Below are 20,887 nucleotides of genomic sequence, written 5' to 3'. Positions count from 1 at the left end.
TTTTATTTTATATTTTCCAACTTTGCAATATTTCTTTGAGCAACTGGGATGAGATTTTAATCTCTCTTTGTTTTCTGTACTAGAACCTTTTCAAAGTTTAATAGGGTATAAAGGTTAGAAAAAAGTGGAAAATAGCAAAAAATTCTCTGCTGCAGAATGGGTCCTTCATAGCGCAGCCATGTAATAACAGCCAATGAAAAGAGAAACTGAAGAAAAAGATCACATTTTGTCATTCTAAATTTTGACAACAAATCCCTTTATTGTCACTTCTGGAAGTTAACAGAACCCTTATTTTTGTGGCACAGGTGGTCAAAGCCTTCATTGTTTTAGCTCCTGCTTTTCTGTCACATGATAAAGAAAAGTTAACTCAGGAGCTCCAGCAGCATGTCAAGAAGGTGACTGCACCTTATAAGTATCCAAGGAAGGTAAGTCGAGCCCAAAAAGGCAGGTCCTCTAATTATAGCAGAAACTGTGTATTTTTGTCCTGTCTCAGCTCCTTTTCAACAGCATGCTGACAAATGCTCTAACCAGAGTTAAATGAAATAAAAGTAGATGACAGGGTCTGTTGCAGCTGTAGTTTTGGTTTCACTGTGCATGCTAGAAAGGACAGAGAGGGTCCAGTGGTCATGAAATTTTACATCTTGAGGGCCCAGTTTTCCATGGAATCCTGGAATTTTCACATTTGCTCAAATGGGCAATGCATTCCATTCCAGCCAGTTCCTACCTTGAGCTCTCCTCTCACACTCAGCTGAAGCAAAGGGGAAATTCCCACTGGCATCAGTGGGTTGGAATCCATCTGTTCACACAAAGAAAGGCACCAGTAATTCCCTTTCCTGAAAGCTGAACCACTCACCTCCTAGAGACTGTGGTACTTCTCCCTGCAAGTGCTGTCAGTGCTGTAGCTATGAAGTGTAGTAAGGAATTTGATCATTCCAGCCCTGGTTGTGCAGCTTCCCATCTGTTTATCCCCAGCCATGCTAAAAGTGTTTGCACAATCTTTCATTGCACCTGGGAAATTATCCACAATTTATTTGGCTACAGGAAGCATTTTTACCTTTCAGGTGGAGTTTGTTCAGGATCTGCCAAAGACAGCTACTGGGAAAATCCAGAGAAAGGTTCTAAAGAACAAAGAGTGGGCCAGAGTGTGACAAGAACAAGAATGATCTGGAAAATGAGGAGAGAAAATCTCCATCATGGGTACCAGCCATGACACATGGCATGGAGCAGGTGGTCATGACCCACAGCAGGGTGAGAACATCAGGAAAAGCAAACTATGGAAGAAAAAGGAGAAAACACTCACATGGCTTGAGGATATGTGATATTGGAACCACTTTTGTCATGGACCTACAAATTTCCAGAAGGAAGGAGTTGCAAGAAATTCAGAGTGTGGAGTGGGAGAGAGAAAGGACAGACCCTTTTTACTGGAATTTGTATAAAGAGCTTCCTTTAAAAAGAGTGGGTGAAACTACAAGACTTTGAAAATTACAAATAAATGAGAAATTAATTAAAATATATGTTTGTCCTGAGGTGGGTATCAGCAATTAATTAACACCCAAAAACTACCACTGTAACATTCTCAAATCCTTTCAGAGTGGAAGGAGAAAGACATTTTTTTTTCATGCTTCTTTTCATCTTGATGAAGTTGTGATCTACTTAAATGGTTAAACTGGAGGAAAAAATGCTTTAGGTTAAGGTGCAAATTATGCACAATTAACAATGGTGTAAATCATTACAAGAAAAAGGTTACTCCATGGGAAGAGTTTTTTGCTTGGTCTGTTTTGTGCCACATTCTGTTCTCATTACTCCAGAAGTGAGTGATAAAGGCAGAAGAGTTTCACTCCAAAACCCTTATGAAGGAGAGCCCAGGTTTCACATCTCCAGGGAACAGCTGATCTTTGCAGTGCCTTCTGTGGGAAACATGTCCTGAAAGGTGAGTGAAGGGAATGAAGAGGATCTGCCCCAGCAGCTCTCAGCCTCTCCTGTCCACAGCAGACAGGTCAGGAAAATATTGTTTGTCTGAAGTCTGCATGTTGAGGATCACTGGGCAGAAGCAAATGGTATTAAATCAGGAATAATCATTTTTGATTCTCACTACTCATTCTGAAAACTTTTGCCATTACTGGATGTTTTCCTCAATTTTCTGTCTTCACTTTCACCTCTACATTTGCAGGTGAGAAAGTGCTAAAAATTCTAAGGCTCTCACAGCAAAATCTGGCAGACACTTTTGTAGAGCACTAGGGAATCCTGAAATTCAATTGTGTTTCATCTTGTCAGTCTTGAATATCATTTCCCATCTTGAAAACTTTTCCTAAATGCTCTGTTCCTCCTCTTTCTTTCTTAGGCTGTGTGTAGATTTTGTCACTGTAATACTCTGAAATTTGCTAAATCACAGAATTAGAGCAGACTAAGAAATGGGAAACATCTTCCTAAGTGATTAAGAGTTATTTACAGCTGGTCAATGTTTCTCTGCCACAATGTCCAAGGAGTGTGAACACCATGAATTACTGTTGGTTTTGACAAAGTATCTGTTCTGGGGGGGAAATCTGCATCCAGATTGTTTCTGCTGCCAGATATCACTGAAAAGATTGAGTTGTGTTAAGCTCTGGGGGTTTGAACTAACTTGCCTGCTAGGCAGATGAAATATTACTGTATAAGGTTCTGCTAAGGAATAAGAAAACAGTTCCGATGTTAAATAAGTAACATTTTCTTGAGGAGTAAAATTTGACCAAAGCTCAGATCTGTGAATCAAAGATGTGGGGATAAACAGTTATGGTTGACGAGATGGGACAAGGAGTAAAAGACTACAAAATGAACTTAAAAACCCAGGGCAAAGGGCAAAATGTTGCAGCTTCACTCAGGCCACAAAAATTCCCCAGGAAAGAGTATTTGATTAAGTGTTTACCTGTAATTTTGTAATGGAAGAGGGCATTTGCAGCAAGCAAATGTAGAACCTCTGTGCTTGGGAAGGTCATGGAGCAGATCCTCCTACAAGATGTGCTGAGGCATAGGAAAGACAAGGAGGTGTTCTGAGGCAGACAGTGTGTAAATCAAATTTGGGGGCTATGTAAGGGATTACTGAAGTGAAAGTTCTTGGGATGGATGTGCTGAATGAATATATGAGTCACCAGCTGTCGAAGCTAAAGGAGTGAGAATGTTGATGGAAGTTGTCTGGAAACATCCTCCAGCTACAGACAAGGGGCCAGATCAGTACAGGACATTAAGTCCTTAAAACACAGAAGGTAAAAAATATCAGAAAGCAGAATGGAGAACTTCACAATGATTTGGACCATTCTAACCATCAGTCTGGCAGTGGGCTGAAGTGACTTCAATGAATAGTCCACCAATTCATAACTGCATTGTCTGGAAAATCTCGAGATTTGTTTGTTTTGTTGGTTGTTCTGGTTGTTGTTGTTGCAGGATTGGTAGCAACAGCTCTGAAATTTTCTTAACCTGAAGATAACTGTGTTTATTCCTACTGCATACTGTAATGTTAAATATTCACATCATAACAAGGCAGGTAACATGACATAAAATGAGGATGTGTGCAAATAATCTATTTATTCAAGGTGGTTTGTATTAATTTATCAATCATCACACATGAGACAGCATCCAACAACTGGATTGGTTTAAATGTATTTTCTTTCATTTCAGGTGACTGATTCCTCAGCTGTACACTTGATTCTTTTCCTGGCTCTCTGATTAAACATCATTTATCATGAGAACTTTTATTAAATCCTGGATTCCTCAGTGCTTGTGGATTCTCAGCTCCCCTTCCAGATCATTCCATGGAAACAACAGGCTTCTTACATCTCAGATTATTTCCTATTATGAGTCTATAAACCAGTGTAAAAAGGAAGTGCCAGAATATTTCAACTTTGCAAGTGATGTCTTAGATGAGTGGGCACAACTGGAAAAGGTAGTATTTGTCTTTTATTTTACAAACATTGAATTGTAGTTTTACCCCAGCTGGCAACTAAGAACCACAGAGCCCCTGGATTTCATACACACACATAAACACACATATACTCTCCAGTGGGATGAGGAGCAGAATCAGGAGAAAATAAAGGTAAAATCCATGGGTGGAGGTAAGAACAGTTAAAATATTGAAATATTATAATAATATTCATAATTGTAGTAGTAATAGTAGCAGCAGTAGTTGCTCAGTGGCCACAGATCGATGCCCAGTCTGTCCCCAAACGCATCCCAACCACTTCCTCCCACGTTATAAACTGAGCAGAACTTCTGTGGTGTGGATTATCCCTTTGGGTATTCACGTCTCCTGTCCTGTCTGGGAACCCTGCTGGATTCTTCTGCACCTCCTTGTTGGCAGAGTATGGGAAACTGAAAAGTCCTTGACTTAGAGTAAGCACTGCTTAGCAACAACTAAAACATCAGAGTGTTATCAACATTACACTCATCCTAAATCCATAAACCACAGCACTTTAACGGGGCTCAGTAAGAAAATTGACTCTATTCCAGCCAAAATGACGACACAGTAGAACAAAACTCAGATGATACAAATCAGTTTTCCTGATGGGTGCTGGACGTTTGTCTTATTTTAATATCTTTGGTCTTACCTTCTGTTGCAGGATGGAAGAAAACCATCAAATCCAGCTTTTTGGTGGGTGAATGATGAGGGAGAGGAGGTGAAGTGGAGCTTTGAAGAGCTGGCATCTCTGTCCAGGAAGGCAGCCAATGTCCTCTCCCAGGCCTGTGGCTTGCAGAGAGGAGACAGAGTGATTGCAGTTCTGCCTCGTGTTCCTGCCTGGTGGCTCCTGAACGTGGCCTGCATGAGAGCAGGTGAGTGACCCACTGAGCCCTGGGGCAGGCAGCAAGCAAACAGAAGGTACAGGGCATAGGTGAGATTGGTGTGATGGAAATGCCAGCAGGAATGTGCTGCTGTGACTGCACAGCTCAGCTCTTGCCCAGAAGGAGAATCGGCAGCATCCACCCAGGAAGCACAGGGACAGACATGCTCCAGCCAAAAGCATCCTCAGGAGAAGCCAGGGGAGCTTGAGTGGCTGCAGTCTAAGGCCAGAGCTGACCACATACATTATCAGGGAGCTGAACTTATAATGGATGACTCACATGTTTAGTGCCATTAATAATTTAGTATGTATAGTTTGCTCTGCTTTTAAACTGCCAAACATCCATGATGGATCCATTCAGCATCAACAGAGGAACACATCCACGTATTTTTTGGGAAACACTGATTTTTCTCAATTGCTTCTTGCTTTTTTCCAGGAATTGTCTTCATTCCAGGAACATCCCAATTAACAGCCAAAGACATCTCCTACCGACTGGAGGCCTCAAAGGCCAAGTGCTTCATCACCAATGACACCCTGGCACCTGCAGTGGAGTCTGTCCTGTCTGGCAGCCAATTCCTGAAAAGTAAACTCCTTGTAGGCAAAGGGAGCAGGGCTGGGTGGCTGAACCTCAAAGAGCTCCTTGCGTGAGTATCCAGCTCTTTCACCATCATCCCTGCCAGGGGAAGGGAGCTGGACCAGTCAGGTGACATTGCTGAGGTTTGGGGTTAGTTTTCCAAATACAGATCAGTTACAATTTTAAATCCCTCTATCAATTCTCTGCATTGTGATTAGACTGCATTAAGTACAGATTCATCCAATCCAGGTTTGGGGAGCTAAACTCTGTTCCTTCAATTTCTCCTTGATCATGAGCCTTGTGTTTTAGAGTGTACCTTTGACAGGGAAAATGTGTTCTCTAATGCTTCCCTGTGATATAGAATGCAACTATTTATTTAGTGAGATCATATAATTTGGGACAACTTTCCTGTTGAACTCCTATACATTAAAAATACTGATTCCCTACTAGAAAGCTGCATGTAGTGACTGGAATACAATATTTCTTCTGAAGGGTTGCATCTGATGACCATAAATGTGTCAAGACAAGGAGCCAAGACCCAATGCTAGTGTATTTTACCAGTGGAACTACAGGCTACCCAAAAATGGTGGTGCAGTCCCACAGCAGCTACGGCATTGGATTGGCAACCACTGGCAGGTATGACCTTGCAGTTCCTCCCAGGATCCTCATTAAGTGACAGGATCACCATTAAACTGAAGGTAAAACTCCAGCAAATTTAGGCAATTCATCACTCTAGGATTTGCATCTTCCTCATCTTTCCCCTCTCATGGTGAAACCCTCGATATTAAAAGCCTCTTGAAGGCCCAGCTGAGCTCATCATGGACAGAGTTGTGTCACTCACAGGGCTTCATGCAGAGGAGCAATAAGGAAAGTGTCCCTACAGCCACACCAGAGGAATTCAAGTGCTCTCATGTTGGTCAACCTTCCCTAAGAACCAAAGCAACCTTGGGCCATTTCATTGTATCTTAAAAGTTACAGTTTGGGTTAAATCTGTGCCTTGGTACTGATTTGTTTTCCCTGAAAGTTTTTTCATCTCTGCTTTTTCATCAGGTATTTTATGAACTTGACTCCTTCAGATATAATGTGGAATACCTCTGACACTGGCTGGGCAAAATCAGCCTGGGGCAGTGTTTTTGCACCATGGATCTGTGGAACTTGTGTCTTTGTACACAATATGCCACAGTTTAAACCAGAAGTTATTGCAGAGGTGAGTAATCCCCATGTCCCAAACAATCCAAATTGCCAGAATGACAACTATTCCTACCAGCCATTTCCCAAAAGCAGTCAGCTGGCCAATTCTCCTAAATATTGGCCTCTTGTGTGGGGTGGAGACCCTGACTTTCCCAAGAATAATACTGAAAAAGCTCTGGTGTAGTTCTCTGTCACTAGTTAGGCTTGAGTCTGGAACAGAGACACCTTGGAAAGCACAAAAGAGATATTAATTGGAACTATCACTCTCAGTGATCCTTCACTTACATGAGCAATTTTGTTGAATGGAAACGTCTGTATTTTCTACAGCAGTTGGACTAACTGGTACAGCATTTTTATGGTTTTCGCTTGCAGACATTTGAGCACATAAATTGTGTTAATCACCTGCACATTCACAAGGTCAGACCCACCATTGCAATTCCATTTTCAACACAATAACTTCCTGTCTTTCTAGACTCTCTCAAGATATCCCATCACCACCTTCTGCACAGCTCCCACTGCCTTCCGCATGCTGGTGCAACACGATGTGAGCAGGTACAGCAGGAGGGGAGGGAGCCTGGGCTGGAATGCTGTCACAGCCCTGCATCTTTAGTTCCTTATGTTCCTTAATTTTTTTTTTTTCCCCAGTTAAGGAAATCTAATTACAACACTTGCTCTCAGAAAGAGAAAGCTGCATTCTGAAATATTAGAATAATTAGTCCCACCGTAGGCCATTTGGTCTTCAGGACTGGGTCTTTGAAAATACAGCACAGAGAAAACAAGGGAGATTTTTTAAAAGTTGTCACTTTCTCTGAACTTAGGGCTCACAGTTAAATTTAAGTCAGTTGGGTAGCATTGGATCAAGGAGTTACTGGAGTACAGTGGAGTTGTTCTCATATACTTGAGAATGAAGGCAGCAGTCAGAGGAGTTTCACATGTTATTGTTATTTCAGTTATTTGGCAGTTGTTCTCCCCAGTTTGTCACTCTGCAAAATACCCAGCTTGTGAGAAGTTTTGCAAGGAATTTTCACACCTTTGATGAGATACTTATTCTTGTCACATCCTGACAAAAGGCAACCCAGGTTTAGCAGAGAGCTCAGGCTCTGTCTTCCTATTCAGCCTTACCTTCAGTTTTAGGTGTACTGCCTTGGAAAGATGAGGAAGTCTATTCAGTTAAGGGCACTCACTGCTCTTTTCAAGAGTTACGAAAATTATTTCATTTGCTGTTCCTCTCAAGATACAAGTTCCCGAGTCTGAAGCACTGTGTAACTGGAGGGGAAGCTCTGAATCCTGAAGTGTTTGCAAAGTGGAAAATCCAGACAGGGTTGGTTATCCATGAAGGTTATGGCCAGACCGAAACAGTAAGTTTGCATTAATTCTTGTGATATACCCATTCATAGGTAACAATACCAGAGCCACAATGTCCTTGATAAATCAATGGAGAAGGTGAGAATCTTTTATATGATTTTCCAGAATCAGCAAGCTGCATATTTTAATGGTTTCGACCCCTGCAAAAACCATGCCAGAGATACTTGAGATCAAATAAATTGTAGGAGATTCCTTCATCATATTTACTTTAAAAAAAACCCTAAAAAAATAATTTGCTCCTGCTATCAATTTGGCCTGTCTGAGGTTTTAATGGCAAATATTAAAACAGCTCACATCCCAGACTTCTCTGTAAGTGAACATTAACAAAACTATTGAGAGTCAGATCTCAAGCCTTCTCTTATCTTGCCCTTGAAATGGTCCCAAATTAATTGTCCCATTACTGAAATAAGATCTGTAATCATTTCACATCTGCCGTTTTGCAAAGTCAAGTGTTTGCTCAAACTGAGAAAAACCAACCTTACACAGGTCTGACCTGAAATGCCTCTCAACCCCTCTCTGATGTTCCCAAGAACCACAGGTCCTGATTCAGCCCTTGTCACAACAGAGCTGTGACAAGGAGCATAATGCAAACAATGATAAAATTTACAAGATGTTGCAACCATTCTGAAAAATAAAAATCTATTCTGCAGGTGGCAATCTGTGCCAATATGAAAGGAATGAAAATTAAGCCTGGCTCTTTGGGAAGAGCTGTTCCCCCTTATGATGTGCAGGTATGTGCATTAGCAGCAGCTGTGGGTACAAGAGTCAGACAGTGCTGTCTCTGTCCCTCCTGTGCTCTGCACTGAGCTGCAGCAGATGTTCCTCTGGGCTGATCCAAGCACTCCTGCTGTCTGTCCTTCCTGCAGATTGTGGATGACCATGGGGCTGTTGTGCCTGCAGGAGAAGAGGGCAATATTGCAGTGAGAGTGCAGCCCACACGACCCTTCTGTCTGTTCTCCGAGTACCTGGTGAGCCTGACCTGCTGTGTTTGCTCAGAGACTCAGGGCAAGGCTCTGAGCAGTGCTGAGGTGCAGGAAATTCTTAAGAAAACAGCAGAATCAAGCAAACCTAAAGATATTCTCCCATGCAATTGAACTATTGCATTGAACAAGCTTTGGGGGGACTACCTATGGTTCCAATCCTCTTTTGAACTCCTGTAATATTTGGATATTTTTAGCATCCTCAAACAACAACTTTTTAAATGTAATTAACATGGCTCTGGGTTTTTTTAGTTAAAAATTTAAAACAATATTGAACACATTGATTTCTAGAACAAAAAATTACTTCGATCATTTTTAGCACCACCACAAAGTAAATGTGTTCTGTTTCACTGACAATCAGATGCTTTCCTTGAAATATTTGATTCCTGTCAGGATAACCCAGAGAAAACTGCTGCCTCTGTGCGTGGAGATTTCTATGTCACTGGGGACAGAGGCACTATGGATGAGGAGGGATATGTCTGGTTTGTTGGAAGAGCTGATGATATCATTAATTCTGCTGGGTAAGGCATTTGCTATTAGATTTCCCTCCAAAAATGCAGCGTGGAAAGGCCAATGTCCTGGTGCATCCTGCTGGGCTGAGCTCTCCCCTTGCTCTCCCAGGTATCGCATTGGCCCATTTGAAGTGGAAAGTGCATTGGTCCAACACCCAGCAGTCTCAGATGTGGCTGTTGTCAGCAGTCCTGACCCAGTCCGAGGCGAGGTAAAAGAACATTTTTTAAATGTGGAAAAAGATTCTTTCTCCTATGCATCAACTTCTTTATGTGTGCGAGTCTTCCTTGCAATTCAATATGTTGCAGACTTTTGAAATTAGGTGGGCTCAAGTTTTGTCAATCCATATCTTGACAACTCTTACCATTTCAGAATTATTTCTTTGTTTGCAGGGTTTGATGTGTGGAAAACATACTTTGGCTTTTCAAACTAATCATGGCATCTTTTTTCCTAAGCAATGAAATCTTGATTATTTCTTGTTTTGTCACTTAGCGCACGGTAGCAATGACATCCAGAGTGTTTGATTTTTGTTTTATATTTTCCAACTTCCCAACATTTCTTTGAGCAACTGGGACGAGATTTGCAGCTTTAATAGGGTATAACGTTAAGGAAAGAAAAATCTGGAAATATGGAAAAAATCCTCTGCTCTAGAATGGGTCCTTCACAGGACAGCATTCTGTAATAAACAGCCAATGAAAAGAGAAACTGAAGAAAAAGATCAAATTTTTGCATTCTGAGTTTTGGCACTCACCCTTGGCAACAAATGCATTCTTTTGTTCTCACCTCTGGAAGTTAACAGAGCCCTTATTTTTGTGGCACAGGTGGTCAAAGCCTTCATTGTTTTAGCTCCTGCTTTTCTGTCACATGATAAGGAAAAATTGACTCAGGAGCTCCAGCAGCATGTCAAGAAGGTCACTGCACCTTACAAGTATCCAAGGAAGGTGAGTACAGCCCAAAAAGACAGGTCCTCTAATTATAGCAGAAACTGTGTATTTTTTGTCCTGTCTCAGCTCCTTTTCAACAGCATTCTGACAAACACTCCAACCAGAGTTAAATGAAATAAAAGTAGATGAGAGCATCATTTGCAGCTCTAGCCTTGGGTTTGCTGTGTGTGCTAGAAAGGACTCAGAGGAAGGCAATGGTCATGAGATTTTACTTCATGAGGGTTCAGTGTTTCTTCCATGGAATCCTGGAGTTTTCACAGCACCTCAAACAGGCAATGCATTCAGTCAACATTTCATCATCCCAGCCCTTGCTGTGCAGCTTCCAATCTTTTTACCCACAACCACAATGAAAGTGTGTCCTTCATTCTACTGGGGAATTAACCAGGATGCATATTTGCCTTTCAGGTAGAGTTTGTTCAGGATCTGCCAAAGACAACTACTGGGAAAATCCAGAGAAAGGTTCTAAGGAGCCAAGAGTGGGCAAACGTATAAAAAGAGCAAGAATGATGTGGAAAACAAGGATAGAAATATTCCATGACCCATACCAACCTTAACACATCAAACATGGCACATGGAACAAATTCCAGAACACTTGGAAACATTGGGAAAAATGAGCTATGGAACAAAAAAGAGAAAACATTCATATGGCTGAGGATATGTGGTATTGCCACATGGATCTACAAATTTTCAGAAGGAAGGAGTTGCAAATAATTCGGAGTGTGGAATGGAAGAGAGAAAGGACAGACGAGGTGCATACAAAGGCTTAATTTTTTTACTGGAATTTGTATAAACACTTTCCTTTAAAAAATAATGCTAAAAGTGTAACAACAACACTTAGATACATACAAATAAATGAGAAATTAATAAAACTAATCTTTGTCCTGTGGTGGGTATCAGCAGTGAATTGATACATTTTTTTTTAAAAGCTACCACTGTAATATTCTCAAATTCTTTCAGAGTGGAAGGAGGAAGACATTTCTTTTTCATGCTTCTCTTCATCTTGATGAAGTTGTGATCTACTTAAATGGTTAAAGCTGTGGAAAAGGAAGACACAAAGTGCTTTAGGTTAAGGTGCAAATTATGCACAATTAACAATGGTGTAAATCATTACAAGAAAAAGGTTACTCCATGGGAAGAGTTTTGCTCCTTGGTCTGTTTTGTGCCACATTCTGTTCTCGTTGCTCCAGAAGTGAGTGATAAAGGCAGAAGGGTTTCACTCCAAAACCTTAATGAAGGAGAGCCCAAGTTTCACATCTCCAGGGAACAGCTGATCTTTGCAGTGCCTTCTGTGGGAAACATGTCCTGAAAGGTGAGTGAAGGGAATGAAGAGGATCTGCCCCAGCAGCTCTCAGTCTCTCCTGTCCACAGCAGACAGGTCAGGAAAATTAGTAGAAATGTCTCTAAAAAACTGGGAGCTCGACAGAGGGAAGTGAAGTTTCTTGGGATTGATGTGATGAATGGATGTATCAGTCAGCAACTGTTGAGGCTAAAGCAGTGAGATTCCATAAAAGAAAAATGAATAGAGAATCAGGTACAGGATGTATGAAACAGCAACATTGTTCTAATGCAAACAACAACAACATCTGATGTTGTGTTTTAAAGTGGAGAGTTTTGGGCAATTAATTAAAAAATTTAAAGTATGAGAAAGCAGGATAGGGAACATAACATTTAATTAGCATGTTAAAATCATCAGTCTGGCTCTGACTAACGTAAGGAACTTTAATTAATAACTCAATTCATAACTGCATTATCTTTGGATAATCCTGATATTATCTTTCTTTTTTGTTTGTTTTTCTGTTTGTTTTTTGTTTGTTTGCTGTTGCAGGAGTCATAGCAACAATTCTGCCAATTTTCTTATATAGTTTACAGCATCTATATACATAATCTTCTGCCATGAAGTTGTTTAAATTACAGAGTCTAAAACTCTTATGGACTCTGAAGCCTCCTAACAGGACTTTCCATGGACATCCCAGGCTGCTTTCCTCTAATGTATATTCCCAGTATGAGTCCATCAGACAGGGCAAACAGGAAATACCTAAGTACTTTAACTTTGCAAGTGATGTACTGGACAAATGGTCTGAGATTGAAAAGGTAGGTGATCTTTTGCTGTGCAAATGAAATACTTTAATTTTAAATTTCATTTAGAATAAGTCTTTTCTTTTAAAAAAATATCAGTTGCCAAACCAAATTCGCATTAGGAAATCATATAAAAGCTCATTCTTGCTTGCTTTATTTATTGTTATTTTCAGGAACATTAATGCATAGTATAAAGCTTAAACTGAAATAGGATCCAGACTAAGAGTTGAGTTGGGCTGGTAAACATTTCACGTTCAGAAAGGAGAATCTATTGGGAATACCTGAGCTTCATGCATGGCAAATCTCAATACTTTAAGGACAAGAGAAAAAAATAATAGCTTATATGCCAGTTGTGAAATACTCAGATCTTCCATAATTTACAGACGTTTTTGCATTAAAATTTCATGGTCTTTCAAAATGAAATGTTTAGTGTTTGAATCCCTTATGTTTTGTAGGCTGGAAAGAGACCATCAAACCCTGCTTTCTGGTGGATCAATGGCAGAGGTGAAGAAGTGAAGTGGAGCTTTGAGGAGCTGGGGCTCCTGTCTCGGAAAGTGGCCAATGTGCTGACCAAAGAATGTGGACTGCAGAAGGGAGACAGGCTTATCCTGATCCTACCACGAGTTCCAGAGTGGTGGCTGGTCAAGGTGGCTTGTATTCGAGCGGGTCAGTGAGGGAAAATGGTCATAGCAAATTAGTTGAGAGGATCAAGAATGGATATGGTTTGTAAAGGAAAAACAGTGTAATAATCCACTGAGTGGCCTAGCTACCAGGGAGTTCTGAAGGATTTTCATTAGGATATCTCATGCAGCAGGCAGGAAGATGCCAGAAGAGCTATGGAAGTGTCCAGACAGGTCTACATTTCATTCCTTACAGGGGAGCACAAGAATCTACATTAATTTAATAAAACTGTTTATCTGGGGAACACCAGTGCAAGTCCATATCAGAGATCAGTTTGGGAATAGTTAATAGTTCAGGTTCTCAGAAAAGAATCAGATATAGACAAAATGCCAGCACAAACTAACTCTGTCACTCTTCCAGGAATTGTTGTAATCCCAGGAACATCCCAATTATCAGCCAAAGACATACTGTACCGACTGCAGGCATCCAAGGCTCCCTGCATCATCACCACTGACAAACTGGCTGCTGCAGTGGACTCAGTGGCTCCCCAGTGCCAGTTCCTGAAAACCAAGCTCATGGTGTCCAAGGACAGCAGGGAGGGATGGCTGAACTTCACTGAGCTGTACAGGTGGGATTTAGGGCCACCACAGCCACAAGGACAAAGCAGACCTGTTCCCACAAATGTGCATTTACACCAACTCCAACCACTGAAGTCATGATTACATTCTCCTTTTTGCAGAAACCAATCTGCTGACCATTTATGCGTCAAAACAAGGACTCAAGACCCAATGATGATCTTCTTTACCAGTGGAACTACAGGTTCCCCAAAGATGACTCAACATTCCCAGGGTAGTCTTGGTTTCAGACCCCTTATAAGTGAAAGGTATGAAAAACTTGAGCCTGGCTGAGCATAAGATAATTGAAGCTGCATAGTAGAACTACTGAAAAAAATTACTGAATAAGAAATACCAATGTACCTCCCCCCTCCTTCTCCCTTTGAAATCAGAGTAAAAACCCCATCAAATTGCTAGAGACTAGGATCATCCCCAGTGTCACAATCTTCCAATTAATATCTCTTACCCTCTTTCTTGAGTGGTTATCTTCCTACCTAGTGGAAAGCCACTGTATGGAAATCCAGACTTGTCTCTCTGCTTTATTCTACCCTAGGTTGTGACTGACCTCATATATGTATGATACACATATGTGTGTGTATGTATATTTCTGCAAATATATACTTAGGTGCCCTTTAATCCTACAGCTAACTCATGAAATGAACTTGTTTATGGTGTTCAGTGCTCATGTGTCTTGTCAGAAATCTTGGGCTTGTGGTTTTTCTTCTTTGCAGTTTGGGTTTTATGGAAATTTTTTTCATTAGCTTTTTGTTGATTTTTTTCTTTCTGCTCTACCAGGTACTGGTTGGATTTGACTCCCTCTGACATCATATGGAACACAGCAGACACAGGATGGATATTAACTTCAATTGCCTCTTTTTTTGATCCCTGGATTTTTGGATCCTGCATCTTTATACATAACCTACCACAGACCGAATCATCAGTCATCCTAAATGTAAGGAAAAAACTCATGGAAATGTATTCCTCTGCAGAAAGGGTGGCAAAAACAATTCTTCACAGCATCCACAAATTTCATGAGGGTTGTGTTTACAGTAGTGTCTGAGATGCTGGATTTGTTGTGTAAAACCCCCATTTTCATTTTCAATGCATACAGAAGGGGACAAACATACAATCCATTCATACATTTTGCTTGTAGCTGGTGAGCACATGAATGGAAATCATCCAAAAGCAGCACTAATTGCCTGCCATTCATTCTAGTGACTGTGGAAGCAACATCAGTCGGTGTTAATGCAGAAACTGAAGCATTTCTCTGCCCACACTGGCCAAGATGAAAACCTCCCTGTGATGTAGACAGAGATGGCCTTTTTCTTGCCATGCCCCAGGCTGTGGGGTCCTGCTGTCAGTCAGATGTGTTAGCATGGGATTTTTATAACCAAATATTCAATCTCTGCATGTTGCACCCACTGCAGGAGGGTTCCTCACCCAACAGAGGCTGTGGTGCTTTCACACAGGGGGCAAATGTACTTCTCCTCTCTCTCTCACCTGTTTCCTGTGCATTCACAGGGCAGTTTTTTGTCTGAGCTTCACATGTCCATCTTGTTGTTTAACCCTCTAGACTCTCTGCAGATTCCCAGTTGACATTCTGGTTGGTGCTCCGACATTGTTCCGCATGCTGGTGCAAAACGATCTCTCCAAGTACGTCGAGAATTTATCTGCTGATGTTTAATTTACCCTAACTAAACTTTAGTCATCTCCCATATCTAATTGCTTGACCCAAAATAGGGTAATAATTTAGTTTAAAATATCCTTCATGAGGAGACCATCATGCAAAACTTGAGTTTTGCTGAGTTTTTTGATCACAGAGAAACTTGATGTTTTCCCTCAGAAATTTGAGACTTTTGCTACTGAAATTGTGAGTAAGAAACTGAGAGTCTGTTAAATTCTTTGTCATCATTTTTGTTTACCACATTAATTGTCCATGCTTTGGGGAGGACTTCATTCTAGAAAGTGCATGTCAGCATAACTGAGGGAATGACTTGTTGTGGCAGTTGTACCTCATCCCCTGCTCCAGTTCTCACTGCCTGTCATTGTTCCTTCCTTCCGCCTTGAACTTTCTCACTTGGCCTGTTGCAGAGGGTCAGCAGTCAGGGCCCTGGCTCAGCAGATCAGTCCATGGTTAGTTATAATCCCAGCTGACTCCAGCAAAAATTTTATTTTTCATGTGTTTAACTCTGACTGCTACTACTCATAGGTAGAGTGTTGAGCACAGAGTGATTTCCTTGTTGTATCTGGAGCAGAAGGATGGATCAGGGACCCTCTGATTTCCCCACTCCATGGCACTAACTCCCCCATTAAACAACTCTCCCATGGTGTTTACACTTGTGTGCTCCTGGTGTCACCCTACAGATTTAAGTATTTACTCTCTTGTTTTTAACTCCCTGTGAAGATACAAATTCATGAACCTGAAGAACTGCATTAGTGGAGGGGAACCACTCAACCCAGAAGTCATGGAGCAGTGGAAGAGCCACACTGGGCTGGACATCCATGAAGTATATGGCCAAACTGAACTGGTACTTCTGTAGGGTCAATATCCTATTAAATCTTTGGAATTAATTTTTACTGTAAATTTGTTTTATAAGAACGCAGTCTGTTTCCTCCTTCACATTTCTGTGAATGTTTCAGTAATCCCCCCTTCCCTGGTAACCTCTGACAGAATTCCTTTTCATGGATCTCCTCACAGAACTTGCCCAAAACTTGTCCCAAAAACAGGTTTTTGGGAGATGTGCTCTATTTCCACGAATGTCCTTAAGCTAATTCTAAGAAACAGTGACAGTCAAGAGGGCAGAGTTCAAATCTAAGGGAAGAAGACAGGTTAGCAGAAGAGATTAATTTTTCACACAGAATGGAACAAGATTCTTTCAGGGAGTTTTATGATTTTGCTTATCTGTACCATACAGCACTGACATATAGGATTCTATGAATCTTAATTCCTTACTTTGGAATTAGTCTAGAAAATACATTTAATGAATTGAGTGTGAATGTAGCAATCTTCTATTGCAAAACTTTGGTTTGATTTTGATTTTTACAGGGAGTAATCTGCTCTGTTTCTAAAGGAATGAAGATTAAACCTGGATCAATGGGGAAGGCAGCTTCTCCTTATGATGTTCAGGTCTGTTGATTGCTCTTTAGATTCTGTCGTAGGGGATTTTTTATTTGGTTGGATTTGGGTTTGGAGTTTATTTTTCCATTGGATTAAAATATGTGTTGTTTTCCATTCTAGATTGTGGACAAAAATGCCAATGTCCTGCCTCCAGGACAACAGGGGGAAATTGCTGTCAGAAGCAAACCTATAAGGCCACTTGGTTTTTTCTCTGAATATGTAGTAAGAATTTCATTTTATTCCTCACCACCACTACCAATCTCCCCAAAACCTCTCCAATTGCATAGTGGTTCAAAAGGCTGAATATTTTTCACAAGTTTACTATTTATTACTGGAGTAGTTTATTTATTTGGATTGGTGGTTTTTTGAAAAGGGAAGAAAATAACCTACTCAAGATTGAGATAATTTTTTTCTTAAAGAATAAAAAGTATTTTAAACCTATTTTATTGTATTTTATAGCAATATCAGTACATCCTTGACAGAAAAATTAAGTTCCAGTGCATTCAATATTATGTGTGCTATAGCATAATGTACAGCTAAAGCATACTCAAAATCTAAATTACTGCCTGTCAACCACTTCAAGGATAACCCTAAGAAAACTGCAGAAAGTGAACGTGGGGATTTTTATGTCACTGGAGACAGAGGGACTATGGATGAAGATGGATATTTTCAGTTTATTGGAAGAAATGATGACATCATAATTTCTTCAGGGTGAGTCTACACACACCCATTCTAAATCTGCCATTGCACAGTCTTAAATCTGGTGTCCTGGTGAGCTTCTGTCCTGACAAAATTGTGATATGAGTCTATTGACCTCTTGACTTGGGAATACTTGCTTTTAATATTAGATTTTCATAGACCCACAGAATCATCTTGGTGATATCAGTATTCTGCAGCCACTTCCCCTGCAACATCTCCAGCGTTTCAACAAAGAAAGAATGAAGACTTCAGCTGGCAAAGGAGGGATGTTTATCTAGTTTGTTTTTTGACTAAAACTGAAGGAATCTCTATTGCAAAGAGCTTTTGAAACCATTTATTTTTAACATGTTGAAATGAAAGGGTTTGATATAGTATGATGTGATACCATAATGTGGTAGTGCAGACCCCAAGCACCAGGGTGGGATGGAGCTCCAGCTTAGGAGCCCCAGGGAGAGAGGACAGATGGAGAAATACCCACAGCCCCAGCAGTCCTCTGCCACATGACCACTATGAAACACTCCTAACCCAGCCAGCTTTCCCATTTTGCCTAAAGCTTCTAGAGTTGTTGATTTGTTCTGGCTTGTTATTTTTCTTCTATGTGACAATTAAAAAATGTTTGGTACTGGTTTTCCAGCTAAAAGAAAAGAAAAAGCTAAATCCCAATTTTATTTTTCCTCACCTAGGTATCGCATCGGGCCGTTTGAAGTGGAGAGTGCCCTGATAGAGCACCCAGCTGTGGTGGAAACAGCTGTTGTCAGCAGCCCAGACCCCCTCAGGGGAGAGGTAACAATGCTGAGTGGTGAGGGGAAAGCAATGTGTTTGCCCAAATATATAATTATATAAAGAAATTTCGACTTTACTGAATAATGTACAGCTCTAAGACAGCCATGTCTTCTTAGAATCATGGAATCATTTTAGTTGGAAATGACCTCTGAGATCACTGAGTCCAACCATTAACCCAGCCTGCAGGCCCACAAACAAACCTTGTCCCTAAGTACCACATCTCCTTCCATCATGAATAATCCTGCCTGGGGTGACAAGCAAAATCCCTTCCCATTTACGTGCCTTTTGCTCTTCTGAGTTTCTTTTCATCCTAAGGTCTTCTCTGTGGAGAACATTACAGGGATGTTTACTTTGCCCTTGTTCTTAAGCATTTGTCTGTACACTGAAATTGTCATTTATGACTCTTGTGTAGCCAAAGTTCTGCTGTAACTGCCCAAGCATTGACCATGGGCTGCAGGTGTGATGAAAGCACAGTCCTGTGCTGGGATAATAGAGCTTACTGTCCTCTGTGTGTACTTCAGAGAGAAACAAAATGCCCCTCAGCTTCAGCAAGAACTCTCCAGAGACACCTTTCATCATCCCTTCCTCTTGACTGCCCCTGAGAGGAAAGGGCAAAGGCTCTTATTTGTAATGAGGGCACAAACACCATGCTTTAAACTACCCCTTCTGCACATACACATGCAGAAGGTGGGCAAAATCATTTCTTATCATGTTCCTCATGACCATTGTGACTCTGAGCAGCACTGCTCACTGGTAACCTGCACATCAGTCCTTAAAAACAGGAGTCAGATCACTTTTGTTGATTTTACTTTACAGGTCGTGAAAGCCTTTGTGGTTCTGTCGCCAAACTTTTCCTCCACTGACCTGAAGAGCTTAACTCAGGACCTGCAGGATCATGTCAAGAAAACTACTGCTCCATATAAATACCCTAGAAAGGTAAATACTTCTGGGGAGGAACTTTAAAATAGGGTACCCTTCTGTAAATCTCAGAAAAATTACATGGTTCACTTGAAAGAGACAGTAGTGTTCATCTAGAGCAGTAGCTTCAGAAGACCTTTCCTAAATAACATTAGTTTACGTTGTTTTTCATGCACTTGAGTAAAGTATTTGTTCAAACCTCTCAAAAATTCCTGAGTTTTGTCTATCCCAGTTAGATGTCCACATTCTAAGTCAGGCTCACAATCATAATTCTCCATTTTGTATTTAACTTTCAAACATGCACCTGCCAGTGCCTTAAGGGTAGCAGATGACTGAATCTGAGTAAGTTTTTATCTACTGATCCTCACAGTTAATACATAGACAAAAGCCCAAGAGGATGCACCTGGTGTTTCTTAGTAATCCCAGCACCACAGGGAAAGAGCTACTGCACTGCCTTAGCTCACTTGTGCAGAACTCATAGAACTAAGAACCATTAAAGACTTTGTGGCTGTAGCATCCTTTCTTTCTTCTTTTTTTCCCTCATGGCTGCTCTCAACACCATTCAGGCATTCAGCATTCTGCTGTAAGTCACTGTACTCAGTTTGGTCAGCTGAGAGGCTGATGTTTGGCCCCCAGGCAGCCAAGGAGATGATTTCCCAGGTGGCACAAAGTGCTGCTTTGTTTTGGCTTGGATTTGAGGCAGGCAGTTCTTACTGATGGGAGTTCTAGTTTTCCACATATACTGAGAGTGAGTCTTGGAAAACCAACTCAGTTGAACATGCTGCATTGCTTTCTCTATTTAATCCAGGTGGAATTTGTCCAAGAGCTGCCAAAGACAGTCACGGGGAAGATCAAGAGGAATGAATTAAGAGACAAAGAGTGGGGACGGACATAGCATTGTTTGGATTTAAAAAAAAAACTCTTTCATTCCATTAGCACTATTTAAATTTCACTAATATAACTGCCCTCACTCTGATCTTTTTTTTGTTAAATGCCTGAGCATCAAAAATTACAGGTAACATCAAGATGTGATATTTATGCCTGCTTGCAGTTTCCAGTGTCAGTACTCAACTGAATTGTATTATTCACTGTAAAAAATAAAAGTTTCAATGGAGGATTTCAATGGCCTTTCAATAATTGAGATTATATTCAGTATGTGAGAAATAATCCTTTTATAGATGATGCTATCATGCATCATGAGAAACTAGTAAGTTGTAGAAATTCAGAGTACATGCTTAATGTTGCAGATATACACATATATTGCATGTATAAATGTATGTTTTGTGTATGCATTTAGCACATAAAATTGCTCTGCTTGCATTGGTAAGAAAGTTAATATTTAGTTTTATGTCTTGAAATGCTTAATACATTTCCAGAATGGGTTTGGAACTTGGTCTTGAAGATTTTATGGATTGTGATTTTTGTGACTTTGCATGTGTTATTTTAGCCAGTTCATTGAGCAGGAACATTTTATAAGTGATCTACAACTTCATCTCCTTTTCCACAAGACAAAAAGTTGGAGCTAAGCTTTAATGAAAAACAGAACAGCATTTAGGTGAGTTTGGGTCTAGTTACTCAAAAGGATTTCAGATTGTTGATATTAAACCAACTCTTCCACTAATACTTGATCTGGGTCTAAACAGTCCTCCTGTAAGAATAAAAAATGAACACAATTTATAAATGAAA

General features: G+C 40.6%; 3 protein-coding genes across 7 annotated transcripts in view; all 3 read left to right on the top strand.

The window, feature by feature from the left end:
- LOC146430778 (acyl-coenzyme A synthetase ACSM4, mitochondrial-like) overlaps positions 1-1,526 on the top strand; it is a 13,329-nt gene extending 11,803 nt beyond the window's left edge. Inside the window, exons 13-14 of the mRNA XM_085074718.1 lie at positions 306-425; positions 1,062-1,526. Of these exons, the coding sequence (XP_084930844.1) occupies positions 306-425; positions 1,062-1,148 (207 nt within the window). The 3' untranslated portion in view covers positions 1,149-1,526. The remainder of the gene's footprint in view (positions 1-305; positions 426-1,061) is intronic.
- Positions 1-11,245, top strand: part of LOC146430777 (acyl-coenzyme A synthetase ACSM4, mitochondrial-like) — a 23,022-nt gene extending 11,777 nt beyond the window's left edge. For 2 of the 4 annotated variants that reach the window (XM_085074720.1, XM_085074723.1), the window contains exons 2-14: positions 3,652-3,916; positions 4,590-4,800; positions 5,245-5,452; positions 5,875-6,018; positions 6,433-6,589; positions 7,046-7,125; positions 7,808-7,931; positions 8,589-8,669; positions 8,805-8,906; positions 9,312-9,439; positions 9,540-9,639; positions 10,250-10,373; positions 10,782-11,245. In XM_085074720.1, the coding sequence (XP_084930846.1) occupies positions 3,716-3,916; positions 4,590-4,800; positions 5,245-5,452; positions 5,875-6,018; positions 6,433-6,589; positions 7,046-7,125; positions 7,808-7,931; positions 8,589-8,669; positions 8,805-8,906; positions 9,312-9,439; positions 9,540-9,639; positions 10,250-10,373; positions 10,782-10,864 (1,743 nt within the window). In that variant the 5' untranslated portion in view covers positions 3,652-3,715 and the 3' untranslated portion in view covers positions 10,865-11,245. Of the gene's footprint in view, positions 1-1,392; positions 1,528-1,807; positions 1,931-3,651; positions 3,917-4,589; positions 4,801-5,244; positions 5,453-5,874; positions 6,019-6,432; positions 6,590-7,045; positions 7,126-7,807; positions 7,932-8,588; positions 8,670-8,804; positions 8,907-9,311; positions 9,440-9,539; positions 9,640-10,249; positions 10,374-10,781 lie in introns of those variants that run through there. The other 2 variants (XM_085074722.1, XM_085074721.1) reach the window with 2 other exon arrangements.
- On the top strand, positions 1,849-20,887 carry LOC146430776 (acyl-coenzyme A synthetase ACSM4, mitochondrial-like). Of its 2 annotated transcripts, none has more exons than XM_085074726.1 (14): positions 1,849-1,930; positions 12,198-12,463; positions 12,904-13,114; positions 13,490-13,697; positions 13,809-13,952; positions 14,479-14,635; positions 15,257-15,336; positions 16,088-16,211; positions 16,730-16,810; positions 16,922-17,023; positions 17,385-17,512; positions 18,184-18,283; positions 19,100-19,219; positions 20,010-20,887. In XM_085074726.1, the coding sequence occupies exons 2-14, from the start codon at positions 12,266-12,268 to the stop codon at positions 20,094-20,096; spliced, it is 1,740 nt and encodes a 579-aa protein (XP_084930852.1). In that variant the 5' UTR covers positions 1,849-1,930; positions 12,198-12,265; the 3' UTR covers positions 20,097-20,887. The 2 variants fall into 2 exon arrangements, with proteins under 2 accessions (XP_084930852.1, XP_084930850.1); XM_085074724.1 differs by lacking the exon at positions 1,849-1,930 and adding an exon at positions 11,378-11,681.

Source organism: Lichenostomus cassidix, chromosome 14, assembly GCF_008360975.1.
Source record: "Lichenostomus cassidix isolate B80296 chromosome 14, HeHo_3.0, whole genome shotgun sequence".
Taxonomy (NCBI): domain Eukaryota; kingdom Metazoa; phylum Chordata; class Aves; order Passeriformes; family Meliphagidae; genus Lichenostomus; species Lichenostomus cassidix.
This window is presented reverse-complemented; position numbering and strand designations above follow the sequence as displayed.

What these genes read in the sequence shown, in the direction of transcription:
- LOC146430776 (XM_085074726.1), top strand. Translation starts at nt 12,266, where the DNA reads ATGAAGTTGTTTAAATTACAGAGTCTAAAACTCTTATGGACTCTGAAG. An exon ending in AACTTCACTGAGCTGTACAG is followed by an intron (nt 13,698 to 13,808) that starts GTGGGATTTAGG and finishes TCCTTTTTGCAG; the next exon opens with AAACCAATCTGCTGACCATT. An exon ending in TATATGGCCAAACTGAACTG is followed by an intron (nt 16,212 to 16,729) that starts GTACTTCTGTAG and finishes TGATTTTTACAG; the next exon opens with GGAGTAATCTGCTCTGTTTC.